The sequence below is a fragment of the Heliangelus exortis genome, chromosome 1 (genome assembly GCF_036169615.1).
Source record: "Heliangelus exortis chromosome 1, bHelExo1.hap1, whole genome shotgun sequence".
In the NCBI taxonomy this organism is placed as follows: Eukaryota; Metazoa; Chordata; class Aves; order Apodiformes; family Trochilidae; genus Heliangelus; species Heliangelus exortis.
The window spans coordinates 31,230,911-31,258,033 of NC_092422.1; the positions used below are offsets into that span (position 1 = coordinate 31,230,911).

The 27,123-nt window shown below is 39.9% G+C and overlaps 1 protein-coding gene across 6 annotated transcripts in view; it reads left to right on the forward strand.

The window, feature by feature from the left end:
- Positions 1-27,123, forward strand: part of ELF1 (E74 like ETS transcription factor 1) — a 90,603-nt gene that overhangs the window by 54,480 nt on the left and 9,000 nt on the right. For all 6 annotated transcript variants that reach the window (XM_071740353.1, XM_071740346.1, XM_071740362.1 and 3 more), the window contains exons 3-8: positions 4,472-4,646; positions 12,617-12,724; positions 13,317-13,481; positions 18,214-18,297; positions 21,333-21,525; positions 22,620-23,087. In XM_071740353.1, the coding sequence (XP_071596454.1) occupies positions 4,472-4,646; positions 12,617-12,724; positions 13,317-13,481; positions 18,214-18,297; positions 21,333-21,525; positions 22,620-23,087 (1,193 nt within the window). The remainder of the gene's footprint in view (positions 1-4,471; positions 4,647-12,616; positions 12,725-13,316; positions 13,482-18,213; positions 18,298-21,332; positions 21,526-22,619; positions 23,088-27,123) is intronic.

The window sequence follows — 27,123 nt, forward strand, 5'->3', positions numbered from 1 at the left end:
GTACTTTTCTACATTTATGTACTGACTGCTTGAAAATCATTGCTGACACTTCAATCTAGGATTTTCCTTTTTTGTTAGTGCATGTAGAACAAGCCCGTGTATTAAAACTAAATTTTTTTGTGATCTTGCTATTAGAGAGGTAATTTAGGTTGTTTTATCTGGATCACTACCGTGTACTCCTTAATTTAATGTTGTTTTCACTGTAATTCTCATTACACATTAGCATTACATTGTAGCATGAAAGGAAGCTGTAGTAAACCTGGGCTCTTCTGCAGCTCTAAATGCATACAAAGTTACTCTGTTGTCTTACATTAACAGAGCTACAGGAAGGTTTAGTTTGACTCTCAGCTGAGATTAAGGTGCTTTCATGAAATCAAGCACATTACAGAGGCACTGAGGTGAGATTTTTACCTCTCAAAAGTCATATATCCATCAGCATACATAAGAAGTACCTTTAAAACAGAATCAAATGCTTGTTAGTGAAATAATAGCTAATTGCACATACTGTACAGAAAAGTGATGATAGTTTCTGCAAAAATAAATATCAAATCAGATTTGTTTGCATATTACATATTTGTTCCAGCCTGTTCATTTTTGCAGTCGTGGTAGGTATGTGTTGAAAGTAGGTGTAACCATGGTTATATAATAAAATGCCATTAAAAATGGTATTTACTCTAATTCTCCCAGATCAAAACTGTTCTTAATTTAAAGAAAAACACACTTAAAGTGTCTTGTAACGAGTGAATGCTTTTTTTGTTTATCCCCTGTCTCCCAGAAGCGTGGTGGTACAACAGCAAGCTCCTCCTATGGCCCAGTGCCCAGTTCAACCCACTGGGTATGACCCTCCTGTGGTGGTTTCTCTGCCTGTAGACAGACACAGTGACCGTGTCAGAGCATGTGTGTGATGGTTGTTTCTAGACATGGTCAAAATACAGTTTAACCTCACAGAGCAGATCACAGCTGATCATATGAATCAAACCAGCTGCTGCTGAAATGCGAGGCAGTGGTGCATGGGGAGCATTCTGGTCAGTTGTGAAGGCTGCTTCAGTAACACGTGGATGTGGGGGCTGTTAAAATTAGGTTTCATATCAGGGGGACCAGTGGGGTGTCATATAAATAGGGCTTTGAGAAACGGAGCTGAAAACTTGTAACGGTTGGTTTAATCTGTCCTTTCATTGTTATTCTGAAGCAGTTTTTTTATGGCTTGTCCTCCCTAAAGAGTCACAGCAGTTCTGTTCTGGAGGTGGTTTTTTCCTCTTGAAGGCCAAGTCAGTGACATGTCAGTCTGTGGAGAAGGAAGTGTGTCCAGTTCTGGGCCCCTCAGTTCAAGAAGGACAGGGAAGTGCTTGAAAGAGTCCAGCGCAGAGCTACTAAGATGATTAAGGGAGTGGAACATCTCCCTTATGAGGAAAGGCTGAGGGAGCTGGGTCTCTTTAGTTTGGAGAAAAGGAGACTGAGAGGTGACCTCATCAATGTTTTCAAATATGTAAGGGGTGAGTGTCAGGGAGATGGAGTTAGGCTTTTCTCAGTGGTGACCAGTGATAGGACAAGGGATAATGGGTGTAAATTGGAGCATAGGAGGTTCAAGTTGAATATCCGGAAAAATTTTTTTACTGTAAGGGTGACAGAGCCCTGGAACAGGCTGCCCAGGGGGGTTGTGGAGTCTCCTTCACTGGAGACATTCAAAACCCGCCTGGACACGTTCCTAGGCGATGTACTCTAGGGGGCCCTGCTCTGGCAGGGGGGGTTGGACTAGATGATCTTTCGAGGTCCCTTCCAACCTCTAGGATTCTATGATTCTATGAAGTGCTGAGCTGGAGTAACTTTTTTTTTATCCAGAAGCAGCTAATATGAGGCTCAGCCTGTGTGCAGGCAACCCAGTATGTTGCTGGAGATGCTGCAGCCATTGAGTTGGTGCAACAGAAGAAGGAGAGAGGAAGGAACACCTCACTTCAAAGACACAGCAGGGAGGCAGATGCCCATTTGCCAATGAATGTGTAGGAGATAGATGACTACATCAGAAATAGGCACCCTAACACCTCTACCCTTTTATAGTCAATATAGAGAAACAGGCTTTTTTAGGGCATGATTGAGCCTATCTTAGAACTGGAGCCTAACACTGGGCAGGGAAATTGTGCCCTGGAAATAACCATTTTTCTTAATTAGCTCTGAAGGAAACTGGGTTTTACTAGCTCCATTTTTCTTAATTAGCTCTGAAGGAAACTGGGTGTTACTAGCTCCAGTCCAAGCATTTGCACAGCTGTCTGAAGTTTGGTGAGGTTTACTTCACCCTCAATGTCAGTGAGCTAGGGCAGGATGAGAAGACTGAAATGTTCTTACATGCATCTTCCCTCCCTAAAATCCATAGGTTTTACCTGCTCAGGAAAATAGTGAACAGGTGCTTACAAAGTTTGCAGGTGGCAGAAACCTGAGTGGAGAGTTACATGTAATCTTTTCCATTTTTAAAAAATGTAGTTACATATATGGGCATACAATATATGTTACTCCATCCCAGAAATTATACGTAGTGGCATGTTACTAGAATTGGGATGCTTTAACTATTTTAGAAGCATGAATTTTATCTTGGTAATGAGGCTGCAACAGACCATCTTCCTTCTATTTTCTGGAACATATTGTTGAAAAGAAAAGATTTTTAAATACACACATTATTTTACTTTTCTTCTGCTTTTACAGTGCTTTACCTTTTTTACTGATTTCGCTTCTGTTTAATTCTACTTGTTTACTCTTGCCTAGAAGCAAATAGGATCTGTGATGTTAGGGACCACAAACAAACAGGATACACAATGTGAACATGATGCTTTCTGAGGAACAGCAGAGACCTCCTGGCCACCAGTGGTTCCAGGTTTCTCAACTGAAGCAAGATACAGCCTCAGAGAGAGGTGGCCACAAAGGTTTGGGCGTAGAAGCTGTCCTGTTTCTTGTCTCAGTGTACACCCAGCATCTGGCAACATGTTTGCACGAGAGGTCTTTAGCTGCTCTGCCCTTTGTCCATTTTTATTGATCTTACACCATGTTGCTCAATTTTGAAGCTTATGTTTAGTAGAGTAGGTAGGTTATTTGTGGGTTGGGTTTTTTTTTTTTTCTTTTAGTTTTGGTGTGGTTTTTTGGTTGCTTTTTGTTTGTTTGTTTGGGGTTTTTTTTTGTTTGTTTAATAGACTGTCCATGATAGAAGCCCATAGATACACTGGTTTTGGTTTTTAGTCCTTCCTTTTTTCCTGTTGCCCTTTACCACAGTTGTTGCTGACACACATTTTGCAAAACACAGGGCAATTTAAAGTGGTAATTACTGCCTTTTAAAAGTTATAATTGCACTCTTTTACTTTCAGTACTTACTTTCCAGACTCTTTCTGGAGGAGAGGCTTACTCCCATGGCTTTATCTGTGTTGAGTCTATAGCTCTAATACTATTTTCCATTGGGGGTGGTGTGCATAGTTGCAAGATTGAGACGTGAGCAGTCCCTAAGCAAGTTCATAATTATACGGTTGGTTGTTGTTTGGGGTTTTTTTCATACATGGTTAAATAAAAAACCTGCTTGATCTGTGCGTATCTGTGCTCTCTGTGGAGGATGAGACCAAGTATATATGTATTGGTTTTCTCAAAAACACGTTTTAGCAACTTTTTGGTTTGGTTTCTTGTTTTTAAGTTTGCCACATTTGTAATGTGATTTATTTTTATAGTGACAGAGCCTTAGAGTTGCACTAGATTTTCTTTGAGCCTGCTCTGCTATCATCAGCTATGACTTTGCTCCTGCAAAATGACATTTTAACAGACTTGATTTGAAAAATACTGTGTCTGTAGTAAATAGTATTTTCTGAAAACCTCTTCCTGTTGCCTCTTCAAAGTGAGCATAATTAACATTACCAGTCAGCTTGATTTCTGTTTTCCCATCTGCCCCTTTCTGTTTCTAATGCAAAATAAGACAGAAGGGTGATGTCTGAAAGCAGACATAGGAAGGAAAGCAGGGGGGAAGTAATGGCTAGTGACTAAAGCCTGAAGAATTAGAGAGGGGAAGAATTACTGCACGTATAGCAAGCACTCCCTGTTACACCTCTTGCTGTTGTAGCAAGTGTTCCCTAATACAGTGATCTCCAATTAGTGTCTCATGGGAAACTTGGTGCCTGTGGAAGCTCCGTGTAGTCCTGACAGACACAGGACTCCCCCACCCCCAGCATGACAGGAAGAGCAAAAGATTAAGGTGCTTCAAGCAAGTTGCTTGCCCACTATTATTGCCAGCAAAGTTTGGCACTTTGTGTGCTCTGCCACTCCCCTGAATTGTCAGCTTTTCTGCTGCAGTGTAGTGTCATGGGAGTCTGCTACTACTTACTGGAGTAAAGTCAATATATCAGATACTACATTGATGTTCAGCCTCTTGAACCATAGTGGGACACATAGTGGTTAGATTGAATGTGGTCTAACTACCTTTATTTTAATTTTCTTTTTCCCCCACCAGCTTGGTGATCCATCTATTTTCCCTGCTGTCATTGTGGAGCATGTTCCTAGTGCAGACCTCCTGCACAACTACTCTGGCTTAACCTGCGTGGATGAACCCAGTGACATGATCACTGAGAGCTCTCTGGACGTCGCAGAGGAACAAATCATAGAAGATGATGATATCACCCTCACAGGTTGGCAATAAAAACATCTCTGTGGCCTTTTTTTTGCACCAAGATGGCTGTGGATAATGGTGAAAAAAACTTAATGACAAAAACCAGTAGGAAACAAAATTATAGTAGTATTTAATGCTGTTGATTCTGTACAGACCAAGAAAATGGAATTAATACCATTAGCAGGTGGCTTGCAATCCCAGCTGCACAGCTGATAATGCTGAAGAGTTTCATCAAGAGAGGTTAAGGCAGAGTCTTCGAGCACAGATCCTATGAGGAGAGGCTGAGGGAGCTGGGGCTGTTCAGCCTGGAGAAGAGGAGGACTCAGAGGAGACCTCATCACTCTCTACAACTCCCTGAAAGGAGGGGGTAGCCATGGGGGGGTTGGTCCCTTTTCCCAGGCAACTCTCAGCAAGACAAGAGGGCACGGTCTCAAGTTGTGCCGGGGGAGGTTTAGGTTGGACATTAGAAAGAATTTCTTTACTGAGAGGGTGATCAGGCATTGGAATGGGCTGCCCAGGGAAGTGGTGGATTCTCCATCCCTGGAGATATTTAAAAAGAGACTGGATGTGGCACTCAGTGCCATGGGCTGGTAACTGCAGCGGTAGTGGATCAAGGGTTGGACTTGATGATCTCTGAGGTCCCTTCCAACCCAGCCAATTCTATGATTCTATGATGCCTCAGGGTACCAGCAAGATTTTCTTTGCTCTTCATAGGATTTGTTCGCTTTTGTTTAATGGTTGGTAGGTACCTACATACCAAAAAGCAGGAATATGCAGCTTAAGTAAATGGACTACTTTTAGCTTTTTGAGGTGTACACTTAGCCATAGAATGTGCACATCAGTATGACTTACTGGTGTAAGTATTTCAAGCATAGTGTTATTCATTTGGGATCTCTGATAATAATGAACATTTAAAATACAGATGTCTTATAAAAATTCGGTTAGGAAGGGGAGCTCCAAAGAGGTAACAGTTCTCAGGAGGAAAGCTTGGAGATATGTAATTTTTTAATTTTTTTTTTTTTTAAACAGCCCCTCAATGAATGCATAAATTTGAAACTTTTGCAGAACAAGTCTGAAAGGTGGGGTAGATTCTTCACAGAGTGAGGATCTGTTTCTGTGTGTTCTTTCAGCCATTAGGCTCCTCACCTGGACTGTTTCCAGGGCTGGAGACAGTTTGCTGTTTTCAATCATGCTTTTGATATTATTTCCAAAGGCATACTCTGATACAATCTTTTACCACCAAAAACAAAACAAAAACTTAACAAAACTTAACACCAGAAACAGTTTACAGAGTAAACTGACATGAGCTGTTCTCAGTAAATGGTTTAATCTAATAAGTAGGGCTCTTCTTTTTATTTTTTTTTCTTAGTAGAGAATTATCTGTGAACAGGTTGTGACCATACAAGTAAGTTAGCTGATTATTCAAGAAGGTTTTACATACTTAAACATTATTTCAAGTTGAAGCCTCTTGCCAACTATTCACTTGCTGTTCATATTAATTATTCACACTGCAACTGGCATTTCCTCAGTGGGTTACTTAAGCACCACTTAATGTGGCTGTGTGAATTTTTCATAGCAGATTGTTTTTATGAGTCCATATTCACTGTAATATATCGTGTGTGAATTTGTACTTGCGTGACTAATTGCGAAACTCCACTTTTGTGAATGTTCTTGCTAACATTTTTTTGGTGCTGGTCACATGAGAAGGGTTTGCAGATTGCTGCCAGAGGCTGGAAATATGTAATCCCTGTAATCGATGGTGTCTAAGGGTTTCTGGGATATTTTGGAGGCAGACAAGTGCAGTATTGTTCCTATCATCCATTGTAGTTCAAGTAATCTTAAAGGCAAAGGCCTTAGAAAACCAGAGCTGCTGCTTTGCAGAGATTATTCTTGAGAAGGAGATCTTACTTAATTATCTGTTTCACAGTCCTGATCCCTCTGGCTACTCTGCATGCTCTGGGTTTCCTTGGAAAGGAAAGCAGATGAGCTCAGGGTAGGCAGGAACCAGCAAAACTGCTGAAACCTCCCGCTCATGATGCGAGTGAGGCAGCCCTGGCAGCTCAGCCCCTGGTTTCTGGCAGGGAGCCATCCTGCCTGCCTCAAGCAGGGCAGAATTTGGGGGCCCAGGGGTGTGAAGTCACCCCACAGGATGGGATGAGAGGAGACTGGGGAAGGAGCCCCCTTGTCACCTCCCTGCCTGCTGCAGACAAGCATCAGCTGTGACCACAGCTGCCCACTTGAGCTGCAAAGCTGCTGTTGAGCAGATCTGGTTCAAGCGTGGCTTTCCATAGGCTGCCTCTGAAACAGAACTAAATGTCACTGAAATTTCCCACCTACTCTTGTTTTTCATCTGTTTTTTTTCCCCTCTCCCTTCTTTGAAGTTCCCTTGTCTTTTTTCATGGGGCGTGTTGGTCTCAGCAGTGAAATGTTTTGTTCCTTGGAGTTTGTACCTGTCTTTTCAGTCACTTCCATATTATTCCTTTGAGAAAGGATCAGATTCTAAAGACTGCTTTAATTACACATTAAAATAGTAATAAGACTGAAGTTCACAGCAAAACGAAACTGAAACTGTGACAAAACATTACAGAGGAATGGCTGCTTAATATGCAGGATTTGGTGGTTTTGTTTTTAAAAATCTGCCAGGTGTTCAGTACTGTTTTGTGACTCTTTCATGCATTAAGCTTATCTTTTCTCCTGAACTAAGAGAAACTAGCAGTAGATCTCCTGAAAATGAAGCAATTAATTTTTAAGGATCTATCTGCAGAATGATGGATCCTGGTAGGTTTTTTCATCTCTAGGATGTAGCTTAAGCCCTTCAAAACAGCAGCTATTGCACATGGGTGATTACTTATCTGTAGTATAAATTACAACCTGCAGAAAACTATAAGAACAGCACCTGTTTCATGTGAAACTGCTGAAAGATGGCTGAGTACCAGCTTTTTAGTTACCTTAATGTTGACACTTTATTTTTTTTTTTTTTTATAATGAATAAGCAGACTCATCACTCTCCTCTTTAAAAGCACTTCTCCCTGGAAAAATTGTGATGGCAATTTATATGTTACCTTTGTTGCCAGTATTGTGGGGCTTTAAATGATTACCCTGTAGTAAAGGGTGATTAAGAAAATAAATTGGAGCACTTGGCTTCAAATTAGGTTTTATGTCTAAAGAGAATATTGATTTTTTTTTCCTCTAAAAAATGCAAGGGATAAAGTTTTGTGCAGTTCTAGGCAGCTTGTCAGATGTTTTTTGCTACACTTTATTTACCTTCTTAATATAACTAATTTCAGTTGTAAAATGCGTAAGAAAGAGGAACTAATCCGATTATGTTACTTGCTGAAAACATTTTAAATTTTTTTTTTCTTTAACTTTGCCATGTCTGGCCAGTTTAATTTAGAAAAACAACAGTTAATCAAACTGTCAATCTGTGGTTCATCTGTTCTGGCACTGTTCTGATGGAATCAGGAAAGTGGCTGCTCTGAGACATTTTCAGGAACGAGGGAGGAGAAACAGAAAAATTTTCCTTAGACATCCCCCATGCCCTGGGCTGGACTGGGAGAAAGGAAATGTGCATCTTCACAGATTGATAATGGTGCTAAATAACCAGTTCAGAGGTTATTTTGCATCATTTCAAAGTTTAGTAGCATTTGTCCTGCTCATTTGGTGAAACTGTAGCATTCATTGCACAAGCCAAGCTGCTCATGAGAATGAAGGCAGAGGATGAAGGTGCAGCACTCCTGCACAAACCCAGCATCTTTGATCATTTCTGATGTTACAAAGAAATCCGGAGGAGTAGTAAGGTGAAAACAGAACCTCATAGTGTTAATCTGTGAGGATTTTCAGTTGATGAGGTGCCAGTTATGAAAAAAAAAAAAACAACCAAAACCAGATACGGTTTCAGTTAGTAAGGAAATTAATCACTGCTGCATGTAGCATCTGGTTGAAAACAATGAGCCCTTTTCATGTAGCTCCCCAGTCAGATAATTCTTACAAATTTTAAAGCCTTATTTAAAAAAGAAAATGAAGGGTGATGTGTAGGTCTCCTGAAATACCTGTGTTCTTAAACTTGCTTTTCCAGTGTCAGTTACCAGGCAGCTCAGAGTTGATCTTAAAAAACAAATCACCGAAATGTAGGTATTCTGCAAAAGGGGGCTCTGTCTGTATTTAATGGACCTTTTATCAAGTTTAGATTTCTTGTGGTGGTACTCTGAGCTTCTGCAGTCCCTGTTTTTGTCTGTAGTAAAAGCAGCAGTGAATTCAAACCCAGCTATGACTGGCACAGCCCTTATATTTGCCTGGATGAGAACTCCTGTTGTCCACTCTCCTGAGCTGCCAATCACCAGGGAAGTGACAGGAGCCAGACAGAACTGCTGAAAGGAGCACAAAGCTCTCAGAAAAGGTGCTAAGCAGGAGCAGGGAAAGCAGGACTTTGGACTGAGGCAGAGAGTGTGAGACATAATTTCTGTTTCCTCCAGGTTAGAAGAGCAGAAAGCTGTGTTTGGGCAAGCCTTGTGCTGAGGGCGAGCTCTGATTCATAGCAAACCTGGATTTGCAGTAACTGGGCTGTAATTGGCGTGCAGATACAGAGGCTTCCATTAGTGCCTTGCTCAGATAAACAAGAATTTACAGAGTACCCTGGGAAAAAATGAAATTCCTTTTGTGTGTGGTTTTCCCTTTTCCCTCCTCTTTTTAATTATTCTTTCCCTCCTCCCTTTCTTCCTTGCCCCTTTCTCCCTCCCTCCCCCCATTTTTTTCTTGCCCCATTTTTTTCTTGCCCCATTTTTTTCTTGCCCCATTTTTTTCTTGCCCCATTTTTTTCTTGCCCCATTTTTTTTCTCCCCCTTTTTTTCTCCCCCTTTTTTTCTCCCCCTTTTTTTCTCCCCCTTTTTTTCTCCCCCTTTTTTTCTCCCCCTTTTTTTCTCCCCCTTTTTTTCTCCCCCTTTTTTTCTCCCCCTTTTTTTCTCCCCCTTTTTTTCTCCCCCTTTTTTTCTCCCCCTCCCCTTTTTTGCTTTACTCCCCCTTTTTTGCTTTACCCTTTTTTTCTCCCCCTTTTTTTCTTTCCCTCCCCTTTTTTCTTCACTGCCCCTTTTTTTCTTTACCCTTTTTCTCCCCATCTTCCTTTCCCTCTTTTTTCTTTTATTTTTTTTTTTTAGTTTTCTATCTATTTAAGATAACACTTGAAATCTGATACTTCTCAGGAATTACCTCACCCACCACCATTCTTTCATCTCTGACTTTGCCAATGCATAACAAATAAGCTATTTCACCCCAATTCTCATTACAGTATCATAATTGCCAGTGATTGGTATATCTTTCTGCAACATTAAGAGAAAAAATAACAGACACCAGCTTACCTTTGGTAGTTGAGTTTATCTCAGGGCACTGTCTCGTGCTGAGCAGTGGAAGTTAACATCTTGCTGCTACTAGGACAGAGAGCTGGTTTGCCATCTCCTCTGTGCTGTAGTACCACACATGGTTTGTGTTGGCTCTGGAGTTCTTGTAATTCAACTTGCTAGCCCAGCACATCCCAAAAAATCTTTTTTTGAGCCATTTTACAAAACTAAATTGACCCTTTGTGTGATCATAAGGCATGAAAGCTGGCTTGGTGAGAGGAGTTTGGATCATGAAACAGAGGCAGAGCTGGGAGGAAGAACAGCCCTTGTTTTTTTCAGCATCTAGGGAAGCATTAATTTGGCTCAAACCACCTTGTTAAGTCATCATCTAACAAGAGGTTTGAAGAGGGTTAGTGAGAGCATTTATGTGGTTAAGAAACTTTTTTTACCATTCTGTGTCCATGGCTAGACAGGTGGCTGGTGCTCCTTACATTTTTTTGTGAGCATCAAATTATATTAATTTCTATGTTTATGTTATTTATGTGGCTATTATAAATTCTTTCCTTTGTGCTGGGTATGGTTGGTTGATGTTTAGCCACACAGTGTAACAGTGATGTGAAGCTGGGATGTTTCTGCCTTGCTTGCCATTTTTCAGAGCAAGGTTGTGACCTTGCTTTGTCACCTGCACGGGGTTCAGTCTCCTCCCAGCTGGCCAGGCATTCCCTATGGATGCTGTTTGGTTCTTGGGGCTGAGACACTCCTGAGCCTGCAAGCTCCATGACAGAAGTGTCAGTGGTTTCCTGCTCCATCTTGCTTTATGGCTTCTCAAGCCAGGACCTTAGTCCATACTCAGTACCTCCTCTTTTCTCTTCATGGGTTTTTCCTCCCCAGCTCTGTTTTTCCCATTTCTTAAGTCTGTTTGGAGATGTCAGCCAGGAGGTGCAGATCCTTAACTGTTTGAATGTCCACGCAGGACCAGGGGTTCCTGTAGATAACAGGGTGACTTGGTGTCTAGGTTGGGGGTTCCCAACACTTGTCTCCTTTATTCTGACTTCGTCTGAGCTTCTGTGATGCTTGGGCCATGGTAGGACTAAGGTAAAGAAAAAAAATCCAGAATGTAAGGAGGCTTCTCCTGAGCTCCATGTGCTGCTTGTAAGTCAAATCACAGCTGGGTGGAGAAGGGAGAGCTGATGTGTGAATGTCTGCATCCCTCTTTGACCTCTCCTAATGCTGTGGCTGCAGCTGTAAATATTTGGGGTGAAACTGGTCAGTTTTTTGTTCGGTTTGTTTTGGGTTTTTTTGTCAATTTAGTGATTGTTTAGTGATAGTGAGCATAGTGCTTTGCTGTTACCGTGATTCATTTATTTATTTATTTTCAAGTATAGAAATTCTGGCATATACTTCTTACTTTTATGCAAAAAAGAAATGTTTCAAGGTCCAGCATTGCACTGTGTTCTGTGGTGCATTTTTGCTTGCTGTCAGTCAATTTATCTCTTCTTCTTTTAAATTTTTTTTTCAGTTTTTTTGTTTTGGTTTGGTTTTTTTGTTGGATTTTTTTTGTGTGTGTGTGGCTGCCCCACCCAAAATTCCTCAAAACTGAACAGAGAGAGAGGGCATGAAGCTGACTCATTACCTGCCTGAGAAAGTAAATTGGGGGAGGGAACACCAATACAGGCCTTGGTACTTCTTTGATCCATGCAAGTCAATTCCCTGATGTAGCTTCAAATTCATGTCAAAGGAAGCCTGTCCTTTGCTTTTCCATCCAACAAAGAGAAGTAGCTGAAAAAATGTGTATAACAGTCCTAAAGTTTAGGGTGCCAGGTGCTGGAGCTAACATCTAACTTATTTGTCATGCTACAATTATTTTGAACAGAATTCTCTGGTGAGGTGCTTCTCCAGTCAAACCAGTATTATCTTCTTAGACAGCTGTTATTATGCAATTTTTATTGGATTTTTTGGTGCGTAGCTTCAGATTTGTCTGATGACTACCCTCATGAGACTGATGAGGGATTGTCTAATAGTAAAAATTTTTTTAAAGTTTAACAGGCCTATGTGTTGGTTTTTGTATTTTATATTTGCTCTCCAGTGTGTTTCTGGAGCCTCAACTCTTAGCTGGCTGGATTTGAATGGTTTAAGATTCAATTACACCTTTAGATCATATGCTCTCTAATAGCAGTTATGGAATATTTTCTTGTCTGTCTTCCAGGATAAATAACAAGATGGGTTTGGTGCTCACCTCTTAATTATAGAATTCACTTCCTTTGGACAATCATAAGAAGAAATTAACAATATTGTTTTATCAGTGGATACTGTCTGTAATATTGTTTGTGGTAGTGATATTTCTTAGGGTTCATGGGGGCTGTGTTTTATTTCATGTGCTTGATCAATGAAGAGAAAGGGGTTAGAAAGATGAGGCAGAAACAAAGGATTTGTGTTGAATTTGGATTTTTTTTTAAACACATACAATCTGAAAAATGTAGTGTATCAAATAAATGATACTGCAGTGTGCCTTTTCTCCCCAGCTAACCTGTTACTACTCATATAGTAAAATATGACCACTTTTTTTTTTTCCTAGAAATGAAATAGGTATAAATTTCATGTTAAGCTTAAAGTCTAGTTTGTAGCTTGTTCAGAGTTAATTTTTCTCTCTTGCTTTTAGTTGAAGCATCTTGTCATAATGGAGATGAAACAATGGAAACAATCGAGGCTGCTGAAGCACTTCTCAATATGGACTCCCCTGGTCCTATGTTGGATGAAAAAAGAATAAGTAAGTTTTTTTGTGAAAGCAAATCCAATCTCTATTTGCCTTGTTTATTTGTGAGAGGAGGGATTCAGTGGAATTCAGTTGCATGGAATTGGTAAGATTATTTCACTTCTAGGTAGACTTTTATATACATAGTTTGGATATCAGAAATCCACTTTTGTATCCAGTGAAGGATTTAATTGCTATGCCAGAGTTGAACAGATAAATTGCAAAGGGAAAGTGTGAATGAAGTCGAGTGGTTTAGATTGGAGTGTTTTGTTCAGCTGATAAAAGATTAGTCTGTTTGTTAATCAGATAAAAGAATATACACTTACATCTGCAGATTGCCTTAAATATGAATAAAAATGGGAAATCACCAAATAATTTTGCTTTTGGGGGGAATGGATTATATCTTTAAGTTGTTCTATTTTAATAGTGCTTCTGCATGTGCAAAAACTGTGGGGAGATATATTCCCTTTATGAACTCATCTCTCCTATGAGGGCCTTAAATGTCACAGTTTTATTGTATTATATGTTTAAATCTTTGGTGTAAAAAACAGCGTTTTAAAGTCCTGGTGGATATGTGAAAATATTCCTATTGCCCCTTTCTCTTAAGCAACCATGTTTGGTGCAACTGAAGATGATGATATTGTGGCTCCTATTACACACGTGTCAGTCACACTTGATGGGATCCCTGAGGTGGTGGAAGTACACCAAGCTCCAGACCCTTATGCTGAGTCACCAGAGACTCCAGAATTTGAACAACCAAAGAAGAAAAAAGGTAAGATGCTGCTGGAGAGCAGTGGTGTGGAGTAGGGAGAGCATTGATGGCACGCTCTCCTCCCCTGTCTGGAACAGTTCTGGGTGTCAGGTCAAAATAAATCATAGAATCATAGAATTGGCTGGGTTGGAAGGGACCTCAGAGATCATCAAGTCCAACCCTTGATCCACTACCGCTGCAGTTCCCAGCCCATGGCACTGAGTGCCACATCCAGTCTCTTTTTAAATATCTCCAGGGATGGAGAATCCACCACTTCCCTGGGCAGCCCATTCCAATGCCTGATCACCCTCTCAGTAAAGAAATTCTTTCTAATGTCCAACCTAAACCTCCCCTGGCACAACTTGAGACCGTGCCCTCTTGTCTTGCTGAGAATTGCCTGGGAAAAGAGACCAACCCCCCCCTGGCTACCCCCTCCTTTCAGGGAGTTGTAGAGAGTGATGAGGTCTCCCCTGAGCCTCCTCTTCTCCAGGCTGAACAGCCCCAGCTCCCTCAGCCTCTCCTCATAGGATCTGTGCTCGAGTCCCTTCACCAGCCTGGTTGCCCTCCTTTGGACCTGCTCCAGGACCTCGATATCCTTCCTAAACTGAGGGGCCCAGAACTGGACACAGGACTCCAGGTGTGGCCTCACCAGCGCTGAGTACAGGGGCAAATGAACAGGCTCAGCTAGAAATGCAGAGAAAGCATTTTCTCACTGGGTGGCTTGAGCACAGATACTGGTGCTTAGACATTGATAATGTTGGAGAGTTAGCAGTGAAGGCTTATCCCACAGGAAACATGAATCTCTGCTCATTGCTTATATCTGCTTGTATCTTCTTGCAGAATTGCAATGCAAGCTATAGAGCTTTTGTGTCTGAATCTGAAGCACTCTAATTAGCTCTTACTCAATTTCAACTTAAGGTTCTTTATCTTTTCAGAATATGGGATGAGAATAAGGAGGGGTTTTTAGCTTTTCTTGAATATGAATGGTACAATTTTATTTTTTTTTTAAATAACTGCATGCTGTGGTAAATACCCATTTGTGGTAGATAATGCACAGTGTCCAGTGAATGATGTTCTATTGGAGTCAGTGCTGTGCCAAAGAGTAATGAAATGGTGTTTGTCAGACCTTCTGCTCCTGTTTTCCCACCCTGCTTCAGTGTGGATCCTGTCAGAGGTCTTGAAGCTGATGTCTACAGCAGAAAGAGTCATGCAGTGGGGGCAGATGTAAGGAATTGTTGCAGCAAATTCAAAAAAAGATAAATAACCTAAGAGAGTTAAGTTTCTGGTGCTAATCCTAGGGCTGAATTGGAGCATTAGGACTCTGATAGGTTCCCCTGTGGAATAAAAGCCTTTCAGAAGAGGGCTCCTGCTGAATGAGAGTGCATTTTTGCTGCTGCTTCCAAGCGTTGGGAGTTGTTGTCTGTGAGAGAGAGCGAGCACATCAGCCTCTGGAGATGTTGGGGAAGCCAGCTGAGCCCCGTGTGTGTCACGAGGTCTGGTAGGGATGGGTGTGGGTCAGGGAGTCTCCAATTCCTGTAAGAAAGCTGAACTGAAACCATTGTGGAGGAGAGGTCTTCCAGCAGCTGCCCCGAGAGTGCTGCTGGGGAAACTACTGCGAGATAACCAACTGTAAGAGAATTTTAAACTGGGGCTTTTTTTTTTTTTTTTTTTTCTTCTTCTCTTTAATGTTGGCTGCTATGTGGGTCAAAACAAAGAGCCAATGTCTGCCAGACATTTCACCTCTTTGGCTTGATGCTTTCATACCCTCTCTCGTGTTGTGCTGCTGCTTACTCCCACTCCTTCCTCCTCCCTAGCTGTAGGTTAGAAAACCAGTTGCTTCAGAGCAAATGTGTGTGTGTGTTTTTGACAGTTTTATCAGATAGAAAAAATATAGAAAAAATGCATCAGCTTAGTCTTTCAGTAACTGCCAGTTTCCAATGAAGTTGAGACTTGATGAAGTAGATGGTGTATGGTCTGAGTGATGCTGAAGTGTTACTTCAAAATGTCCAGGGATTCGTAAGGCACTGGTGTACAATAATTACTGCAAATTGTTGCTAATTTTGTCGTGCACTTCAGGATGGCATCTAGTGTGTGTGGTTCTTTTGGGTTTTGTTTTTTAAAGTTCAATCTGTATCTCTTCCTGTTGTCAATTCTGTAGTATGGAACAGCACCTTGGTCATTCTACCTTATCCATACCACTCATGATTTTATATCACTCTAACAGATATAACCCATCAGCTAAACTTACAGGGTTACATCTTGCAGAGCATTGCCAGCTAACTGAGCCAGAATGACACTGTGAAGTAGAGCTTCCCCAAGAAAATGTTCTCCAGGAGTGATGGGGTGATTTCACTTCCTTTGCTTAGGGCTGTATTGCTGCAGCAGGAGAGATGAATCCGTCCAGCTGCTCAACTCCAAACCCATGTTCAGCATGTTTGTACTCATGAATGTCTGAGCTGCCAAACTATGGATCGGGCAGGAGAACAGAAAAAACCAGAGAGATGTCAAAGACAGAAGCTTAAGAGATATGCTATACTAATATCTTCATTTATGTTAATTTTTTTAAGGGTCGCATCTGGCAGTAGGTGGTAATATAAGTTATATATACACTTATCTTAGATATATACTGTTTGTAGTATTTTTACATACATTATACAACCCACTGAAAACAGTGCAAGAAAGTGTATTGAGCTTTTTCTAGTGTGGTATAAAATAGTTAATCAGGATGAGCATCTCACTTTCTACATACCCCATCCATTTGTAGCATGATTTTCTGAACTGTTTTTGTAGCCATGGAAATAGGAAAGTGGAAATGCCAATTATAAATTTAATTAGCTATACAGAATTACAGTAGCCCCACGTAAGTCTTAGCTCTTGAACATTCTTCATCTTTCTTCTTTTAAAATTCTCTCCTAAAAAGAATTGTAGTGATGTTCTCTGGAAGGTGAAAAATTCCTGCTTTATTGAAACAAAGGAGGAAGAGTGCTAAAGCTTAATGCACTTCCAGAAAACATCTTTTACACAAAGGAAACACATGTTGTGTGTCTTTGTTAACTGTGGTTTTGATGGCATCAGTCAGTGCCTAGAGATGATACCTCACATTGTAGTCTAAAGCCATCATTGTAAATATCTCTAGCCCAAATACAGGGCAGTAACATCAATAACTTTCTGTAAACAAGTTCCACATTCTTCACTTATTTCTAGCTTTGGCTGGGCTTGTGGTAGAGGATAGTTCATGTAGGATGTCTTGAAGCAGTCTAGCCTGAGGTAAGAGAGCCTGGAACTGCTGCAGCAGTAGTATTCATGTTTAGTAGTCTAGGTTATCCCTAATCAGAAGTGCATAAATTATATGTGCTTGATACTTATGTTTCCTGAAGATGACCACTGGTAGTTCTGTCATGATCTAACTGAGCCTTTATCTACATTTTTTCTTTTAAGACCTGATCCCATTTGGACATAATGTACTCAGTTACCTCAGAGTAACACTCCCTGCTCTCTAATGGTGTGCATTTACACCTGTTCAAGAGGGGAAGTGAGATGAGCATCCAACAGAGTCTTCCCATGACACAACTCTCAGGGTAGGAAAACACTTAGACAAAGTTACCCTGACAGACTTCTTGTGCAGTAGAATCTGATCTATACAAGAGTGGCTTAATCTAGACATTTTAGGGAAAACAGACGTATCTGGAGCCAATAATGGTGTGTGGAGCAAAGCTGCTAAAAATGTGCTGCAGTAGTTCTTTATCTCCTTTTATGTGGAGATATAAATGATAATACGTGAAAAAAACAGTATTGTAGGATTTCTTCCCTCCCATCCTCATGCAACTCAGCAGATCACTGGCTAAGACAAGACTGTCTCCTTACAAGACTTTCCCTTTAGTCCCTTCACCAGCCTCATTCCTCTCCTCTGGACCCACTCCAGCACCTCAATATTATTCTTGAAGTGAGGGGCCCAGAACTTGTACACAGTACTTCAGGTGAGGCTTCACCAGTGGTGAGTGCAGGAGGAGAATTACATCTCTAGTCCTGCTGGCCACACCACTCCTGACACAATCCAGGATGCCATTGTTAGGAATTGTAACTAATTTCTTCTTTTCAGTCTTCCTCACCAGTTAAAGCCACCATGCTTACAACTTTAGCAACTGGTGCTCTTTTCAGAGCCTGTTATGGAGTCCATTGGTCTTAAAAAACAAGCTTACTTTCCTTTACCTGTACCAACGGTTGAGAAAGGTGTAAAAGACAATCAGACTGAAGAACATTTTCTTCACTCACAATATAGTTTGCTGCTGTTAGCAGAGACTTCTAATCTATTAAACAGCCAGATGATCTTTTTTTATCTCATGGTTCCATTTTGGTGATTAGTGAACAAGATAATGATTTCTATTTTATATAGCTTTTCCTCTTTAAACTCTTGCTCATAGTTAATAGCTTGTTCTTCTCATCTCTACTGTTTTAAGTGCTTTTAAAGTACCTAAAAAGCCACAAAAATTTCCAAGGTACTTGGGTTTTGAACAAGCAGAAGTTTCCACTTCTTTACTAGAAGGACACGAAAAACATAGGGGGATCTAATCCTGCTGTAGAAATAGAAAAAGTTTCCTGCAGAACAAGAGCTCCTGACTTACTAGGAATTGAATCCTCTCTGAAATGGGGAAACAAATCTCTTCCCTTTTTATGTCCTTGTTCTTTTTTTATTTCTTTTTTTTTTTTTTTTTTTTTTTAAGCTGCATTTTGACTTCCTAGTGGTTTATTTCAGGGAAGAAGCCAAAACCATCTCGTCCTGAGTCCCCTACTACAACGCCAAACATATCTGTGAAAAAGAAAAGCAAAGATGGAAAGGGTAAGTGAAGGAGTTCTCACTGATGGTCTTAAAAGAACATTGTGTCTTAGTGCCCTTAAAGGAAAACATTTGTGATGTAGAAAGAAAATGTTTACTAATTTTCTTGAGATTTAAAAATCAGGTCTTAAGCTCAGTTGTAGTTAACATCTCATCTTAAAGCAAGTGAGAAATCAGTGAAATACTCAGTTCCTAAGGAGAATAATGTACTTGTCACTTTAGCAACAAGTTCTTGGAAACTCTTCAAGCTCTTGCAGAGGCTGCTGTGTTTTGAATGAAGTCTTGGGGAGTGCTTTGCATTGTATTAGGGTTTCTTGGGCTCTGGTTATTTTGACAGATGTTCTTTGGAAATGTTTTCCTTCTGTGTGTGTCTAATTCTGAATGAGGAGCTAATCAAGGCTGCAAGCTGGCAGCAGAAAGTACCAATCTCTAAATTTTGAGGAAAGTTACAATGCAGCTTGAAGACTTGGCAGAAAACATAAGTTTTGGATACTTCTTTCACTCCTCCTGTGTCTAAAAGGAAGAAAGAAAACAAATACCACTTAACTGATAAAATAAATAATCTCCTCCAGACTGAACTATTCAGTAGTGCCTGTTAGTTTTGTCAGCAGCTCAGTTGCTTGCTATAGGGTCCAGCACCCATGTCCAGACAGGTGTTTGTATGGCAGCCTGGTGCCCCAAAACACAGTTTTTGCTGTGTCCAGTGGGAGCAGGAAATGAGCATCCTCTGTGTCACCACAAGCAACTGCACACACACCCAAGGCCTGATGCATTTGCCTGTGAGGAATACTTGCCAGAAGGGGAGCCCAGGCAAACCTGGAAGGTGTTGATATAAGAATGGTCAGACTCCCTTGAAATAAAAAAAAAATAGCTACTCTGAAAAATGAGTATGGGTAGTTTTTTGTTTTTTCTTTTGAAGAGGGATTTTCTGCAATAACAGGAAATAGACCTCTTTGAAGGCCATAAATATTTTACAGGTTAATGCCAGCAATTTTGAGTAAGCATTGTTGCTGTGTTTAAAAAAAAAATAAAAATTGAAACCTGATTTTTAGGTAAAAAAAACTTTGAGGGACCTCAAAGCAATGCTCAAATGAAATTACAGAAAATAATAAAGCAACTAGCCATAAAATTAAAAGGCAGAAGAATCTAATGTTTCTGTTGATAATAGCAAGGGTACACCATATTTCACATTTGTCCATTGTTACAAGATTGCTAGTTCAAAAGGAATTAAAAAAGAGCATGTTGCCTGAAACTACTGCCTGTTAGGAAAAAAGCTACCACAAAAGCATTTGTAATATTTTGAGGAACCTGCAATTGAAGTTAAAAGGATATTAGTATCAGCAGCCATGACAGGGAAGCAGCTGGAAAATCTTGCCTGGCTCTCAGTGTTCCCCTAAGGGGCACTTGTATGCTAAAATACCACACCCTCCATATAATTACTTGATGTGATGTATGTAGAAAACTGAGTTTTCCACAGGTTTTTTCTGCTGTGACTTGCAGGGGGTTAAAAAGTCTGCCTGCAAATAAAGCAAGTGTGCAGACAGTCCTCTTCACAGTGAATTTCAGTGACTAAGCAGTGACAAATTTTCAGGCTGTCTTGAAGCAGCTGAGCATTTTTAGCCTCTAGACTAAGCTACAACAAAAAGCACTCTGGTTTAGGTGGTAGGTGGCTGGTAATGGTCTCACTCCTGGCTGACTTTGTATCTTGTCTAAGCAGCCTTAACCTTTGCCTTTGGGGTATCCAAAGGCAAACAGACTGACTTTTATGTAAACTGGGAGAGATCTGTTGCAAAGGCAGCATTTTTTTTTTTCTCTAGGGATGCTCATTTTTCCAGTTTCCACCTGCTGAAGGAGCTGTTAACATTTTGAACTGCCAGTTCTGTCATGGCCTTGCTGAATATATTGAAAAGACAGATTTTATAATAAAGTAGTATGGGAGTTTTAATTTAAGACTTGGAGTCTTGTTAAAATAAAGTTCAGCATGGTGATTATTTAAGTTGAAAATACTGCAGAGTTAAATTGAAGCTAAAAAAAAGAGATTCCTGTCACTTTCTGGTGCACTGGTGCATCATTTTTTCTGAAATTTAAGAGATATGAACACATTGTCCTTGCTGTGTTTTTGCACAGCTACTTGTGAGACATGATACTTCCATGCAAATTTTTTGTTCCTTTCTCAGGCTAGCAGCATATCACTGAGAAGCTTATGTGCAGCTTCAAGTGTCCAAAAGAACATCAAAAGCCTTAAAAAAGCAGTAAAAAGGTTCTCATTAGTTACATGAATTTAGACTCCTTAAATGTGCTTTTGGAAAAAAAGAATGTGCAAATTTTTTAGTAGTTTTAAGTTTTCGCAATCTGTGACTTTACTTTAGTTTCTTCATATGTGGTAAACACCAAAGATGTGATGGGTTTCCTTATGTGTTTGTGCCTGCTTGTTTAAAAAATACAATTTAAGTGTTGTCTACCAGAAGGTGCAAGCATTCACTGGATTTAAAAAAATAATCTTTTTCTGAACCCTATTCTTGAAGGTTTGTCTACCTCAGCACATGCCACTGATTGCCCCATATATATCTATTTGTTAAAAGTGAGGATTTTGTTTAGCCTTTTAAAGGATTATAACACTCACCTCAGTTCAGCAAATTATTTAAGCAAGAGCTTAATTTCCAGCATTCTCAGAGGCTGGACCTGAACATGTTTCTGTTTGAGGGAAAGCAATGATGACTGCTTCTGTAAATGGATTAGGCAGGAGGGGTGATCAAAGCTGTCTGAGTTGGTTGCTGGAGGGGGTTACTGTAGGTTGACTGATACCTGACTCTGCAGGTTACAGACAGTGGCTGGGGAGTTTGAGCACCCAGATTATAACCAAGAAGAATCCCTTCCCATGCCCTTCCATCACTGTTTTATAGTCTTGATGATACAGTTTACTTGTAAAGATACCAGCTTCTTAATTTTGAAATATTTACAGCACTAAGAAAATTCAGTCAAATATTTTTTCTTTCTTTTTTTTTTTTTTCTTTTGTCTTGAAATACTTTCATTTTAGGAAACACAATTTATCTCTGGGAATTCTTACTAGCACTGCTTCAGGACAAAGCTACATGTCCTAAATATATCAAGTGGACTCAAAGAGAGAAGGGCATTTTCAAACTGGTAGATTCAAAGGCTGTGTCCAGGTTGTGGGGAAAACACAAAAATAAACCTGACATGAACTATGAAACAATGGGTAGAGCTCTCAGGTATGTGCTTTTTTAATAATACCTTATTTTTGCTGTGTTAGTTTGTGCATGCATTAAATGCCTCATCAAATTTGTTTAACAACAGTAAAGAGTTAGTACTCTAGCAGTTTGGGAAATTAAGAAATTACTTCAGCAAAATAAATAAGTTAACTAAAAGTAACCCTTCCTAACCTCAGCTCCAAATCAGTTGTTTGAGTATTTTCAGTGTTGCTTAAAAAAATGCATTTTAAGAGTCAGCCACAGGCAAAGCATGAGACTTGAGATTCCACATGAGAAGAGCAGAACTTTTTGCTTAAAATATGCTTCTTCTTTCTCTAAAAAAAATCAAAATCAGGTGTATTAGTGATATTATTTTTACTTGTTGCAAATCATCCTGTTTCCAGTGGAAGACACAGTTTTAGAGTTCAGGCCTGGGTGCACTTATAACTTGCGTGTACAGACAGTCTGAAAAATCTCATTTGTCTCTGCCTGTCAGGCTGGGATTATTCCCATACACAAAAGACTGTGCAGAAATAAGTAGACATCCATGAAGCTTCAGTCTCACACACTGGTAAATAATTGTCCACCTGAGCAGCTATGCATTTCATCTCCTTTCACCCCTGATGGCAGTGTGGATAATTTCAAATTGTCATATTAATTGGTAAATATAACAGAAGGAGTGCTCTCCTGTTGCCTTTGCTTTGGTGTAGCTCAGATGTCTGCCTGTGGTTACTGATGAATAAGCATGAATTCAGGTGACTGAAAAAACTGTGTGAGTCAAGAGGAAAATTACAAGTTTCATGCAGCTTTTAAGGTGTGTGAGTTGATAGCAGAGCTGCCATGGAGTTCTCTTTCTCCTCAGAGTAATCCAAGGTTGAAATACCAGTAAAAGAAAGTCATTTGAGGAAAAAAATATGCTATTTCATTGGCCACATCCTTATAATGAAGAAACTAGGCACTTCAACTTAAGCTTCCACTTGTTACTGCTGGTCTTATTTTCAAGAGGTTTTGTTGCCTTCTTTTTAATTCTTTTTTTTTTTTTTTTTTTTTAATTATTTAGTTTGTTATTTTGGTAAAAAACACAGTGTAACTGGATGTGTGTATGGTTTAAACAGATACTATTACCAAAGAGGAATACTGGCTAAAGTAGAAGGTCAACGCCTAGTGTATCAATTTAAAGAAATGCCAAAAGATCTCGTCTATATAGATGATGAAGATGCAAGCCCTAGCACTGAATCTTCAGATTCAACTCTGCTTTCAACTCCTGTGGCCAACAGAACCCAGACAAGCAGATCAAGAGCATCTGCAAACGTGGGAACAAAAGGGGGATCGACCGCAGTGCTAAAAACAGGAAACTCGAAGCCTGCTAAGCTGAAGGAGCACATAGAAGTTGTACAGCAGCAGACACCTGGATTGACTTCAGAAGTTTTGAGGACAATGCAGTCCCCTCAGTCAGTACATCCCACTCAGCTTTTTCGGACAGTTCATGTAATGCAGTCATTACCATCCCTCACAGAAGGACGTGCAGCTGTGACCAGTAATGTTCCGGATGAAACGTTAAATCCCTCGGTTCAGAACATAAGGTAAGAAAGTGCACAGAAAATAAACCTATGAATAATCATAAAATCACTGGATGGTGGCTAGATACATTAGATTCTTTGTCAGGCTTCAAAAAAAACCAAAAAAAAAAATCACTTGTCTCCCAGCGTGGTTGAAGTGAAATGGTGTCTTTGTGGCTGATCCTAGGAGCTGCGAGTTCCTGCAGCATACTGTGATGTCTGTGCTCCTAAATGTTTTGCCTTCAGTGGAAGAAAGTGCTTCCTTCCTGTGGTATTTGGCCTGATGCAAATCTTGTAGAGAGGGAAAATACACTACTTTTATTAAAAAATTTTATAAGCAGTTCTGTCCTGCAACAGAGATGGTATTTTCATACCTCTGCTTTTTTACTGACTGCTTGGTGTCTTCTCTTTTGAATTATACATGGTCTGTCTGCATAATCCCTTCAAAAAGATTTTCCTCTTTACTTCTTAATTTTTCTTCTTAGGAATTTTTTTTCATCTCTTTCATCTTCTCTATTGTCTACAGTTTAAACAGGGGAAAACTCTCTAGCATTTTGCCACTGTTACAACAGCATGTTCTTTTGATTTTAGGTATCAATTAACAGAATAATGTCATGGGAGTTGTGTATCTGCAGTCTGCACTGGGAGACAGTCATGCTTCCTTGCTTAATTTGTTAAGTCAGCTGGATAACATTACACAGCACTTAAGCATCATGGGTCCTCTGCCACCTATACATTAATAGCAGCATAATAATTGAAGAGGCTTTAAAACAATCTCTGGAACCTGTTTTTACCCATAGGCTGAGACATCCCCTGATAGAGCTTGCTCATCTCCACTGACTACAGAAGACTTAAACCAAAGAAATGTCCTTGTAATCTAGACCCTTCACAGGAATGTCAGAGTTGTAGATGGTAATTCTGCACCTTAAAGCTGTTTCAGGAAAGCTTCAGGATGTAATTAGCTTTGGTTTTTGGGGTTTTGGGTTTTTTTTTTTTGAGATTGGCTGTGTTAATGTCACTGCTATAATAATGGTTGTCATTTTGTGCTGCAAAATGGCAATAAACCTGTTTCCTGCCCTCTTCCTGTATTCCTTCCTTTGAAAATTGCATCCAGAGCCATCAGTGGATTTGGAGTGATAGTGACTGTCTGGGCTTAACCAGGCAGTTCTGACAGACATAAGTAAGGAGACCAAATAATGTCTTTGTTTACGAAGAATAAGTTTGGGTCTCTCATCTGTGCTACTTGAGGGATGTTGCATAAGCAAGTCAGTTATTAAAACTCCACTGATATAAAAGGAAAGTCCAGAATAGCAGTAGCAGCTAAGTTTTTCAGAAGGAATGAAAGAACTGAAGATTAGGCTCCAGTGACTGATATAATAAAATAAATATGAAATACTTCAGGAGACTGATCAACTGGCTGAGGAAGCTGAAGACTTAAATATAAGAAATGACAAACCAAGACTGCCATTTCAATCAAGAAAATAGTTATATTATCTCTTCTTTACTTGGGGTAAAAAAGGAAATTGTTAAAATTATCCCTGGACTTCCTAGGTTGAATCCTCTTTTTCTAAAATTAACTTAAAATTATGAAATGTTTTCATTCATGCTGCAACACACACACACACACACACACAATCACTTTGTAAAGAGAAATTCAGTGGTTAGTAAAGTTTGCAAGGGAATAAATACACTGAGCCAGGAAAGCAAAAATCCTTATCATAGTTACTGGTATGCACTGTAAAAAAAAATGGGGGGTTCTTCTTTTTAAACAGGCAATATATTAAATTTCTTACTGTCTTAACCAACTGGATTTAGCTTGGAGTGTACATAGGGAAAGAAAATATTATATTTGATCAGAAATTTATGTGAAAAATTTATTGTTTAAAGATTTTGACAAAATTTAAAAAATACTAAGTTTTGGAATTTTTTTAGAAAATCAATAAAAATCTGCATCAGGGTGATGTGTTTTCTAAGCTTTTAAAGCTGGAATGATGTTACTCGGTACAGTACAAGCCTATGATTTCAGGGTTGATGGAGGATTTAATTAGTTGTAAATTGTAAAAAGTGACTAGGGCAATACAGTGAGAAGAAATCAGTACAGACATAATTTAAGCTATATTTAAGCTTAAGTCAGTAGAACAATCATATTAAACATTAGTAGGGGGAGAGTTCATAGAATCACAGAATCATCCGGGTTGGAAGGGACCTCAGAGATCATCAAGTCCAACCCTTGATCCACTACCGCTGCAGTTCCCAGCCCATGGCACTGAGTGCCACATCCAGTCTCTTTTTAAATATCTCCAGGGATGGAGAATCCACCACTTCCCTGGGCAGCCCATTCCAATGTCTGATCACCCTCTCAGTAAAGAAATTCTTTCTAATGTCCAACCTAAACCTCCCCTGGCACAACTTGAGACCGTGCCCTCTTGTCTTGCTGAGAGTTGCCTGGGAAAAGAGACCAACCGCCCCCTGGCTACCCCCTCCTTTCAGGGAGTTGTAGAGAGTGATGAGGTCTCCCCTGAGCCTCCTCTTCTCCAGGCTGAACAGCCCCAGCTCCCTCAGCCTCACCTCACAGGACTTGTGCTGGATCCCTTCCCAGCCTGTTTGCTCAGCAGTTTAGAGAGTTAAGTAGCTCTAGGCTAGACCTACACTAGATTATATGTATCAAAAACAGCATCAACAATACAGATGGTATAAAAATGGTAACAACAGTATCTGAGTATCTAAGTCCTAATAAGGCATGAAGGCAAAAAGTCCAGCCTAACATTTGGAAAGCTGCTCTGTGACTTTGTGACATCCAGTTATTGCATTACAGTATTTCACAATGAGACCTTGGGCAATAAGCTAAGGGGGAAAAAAAAGTAGCAGAGATGATACATGTGTGAACTCTGAATGAAGCAGAAGCCTTAGAGCCTTAGAGTTCTGTGTTGCATCAGTTCTGATTTCGTGTTTGTGACTGAAAACATTATTCCAAAGTCTGCAATTGTACTTTTCTTGGGTAAGATGACAAAGTACCTCAAATGAAGGAAAAAAAAAAAAACAACCAACCCACTGGATCTTTTCTGTACCCTATGTAATTACTGAGTGGTTTAGAAGTATTGCTAATTAAGAAAGAATGTACTAAGGTGTCTGAGCACAGTTAAAATGAAAATAAAAACTATAACCTAGATTTTTTTGATGTACTTTTAACCAGGATTGGCCAAGCTGCAAACTAACGTGCTGGTAAGTCCTGTGCCCATACTCAGGCTCTAGTTTGTGAAAAGTCACTGCCCATTCCAGGCTCTAAAGACACAGTTTATGACAGATACATTTCTACTCAGTTTCAAACTGTGGACTTGAAATAGTTTGGTGAGGTCAGAGGACACACTGGACATTTCTTGAAGCATGTGTTTTAAGTCTTGTTTCATAATAAGATTAAAACAAAGGAACTGGATTTGGGGTTTGTTTGTTCAAGCAGCCATAAATCTCTCTCTAGTGGTTCAGTATGTTTGTGTACATGTTCTGAATTTCTGTGGTGGGATTTCCATGTGAGATAAAACAAATGGTCCAGGTGATTAAAAAATGTACAACTGCCATTATAGAAAAAAAGCTGACAAACCTTCTGATGCATGCACATTCTCTGTAGGGTTGTTGTTGGAATCACTTTATAGGACTTTTATAAGGAAGCATGAGGACAAATAGCAGCTTTAGTTTCTGGGGCACGTAGATAGCAAGGTCATTTTGGAGAAAGGGCAGCCAGGGTTTGAGTGTGGTACCCAGAAATTTTTCCAACACATCCTGGTTAGTGTTTGGGCTCTGCCCTGAAGTATGAACATCTTGGACCCGTATAACTTATCTTAAGCAATGTAGCTTCTGAAGTTTTATTCATATAAATGTCCTTCCCTCTGCAGCAATTTGCTTCTGTTGCGTTGTGAGATGAAAAAAATTGTATTAACCACATACTAGAGAGAAAACATGGCAGATTTTTGAGGACAAAACAATTGTCTTCTTAAACTTAACCATATCCTTCAGAGAAGAATACATGTGCATATTCTCTGCTGAGGAACTGGGTAAAAGAATC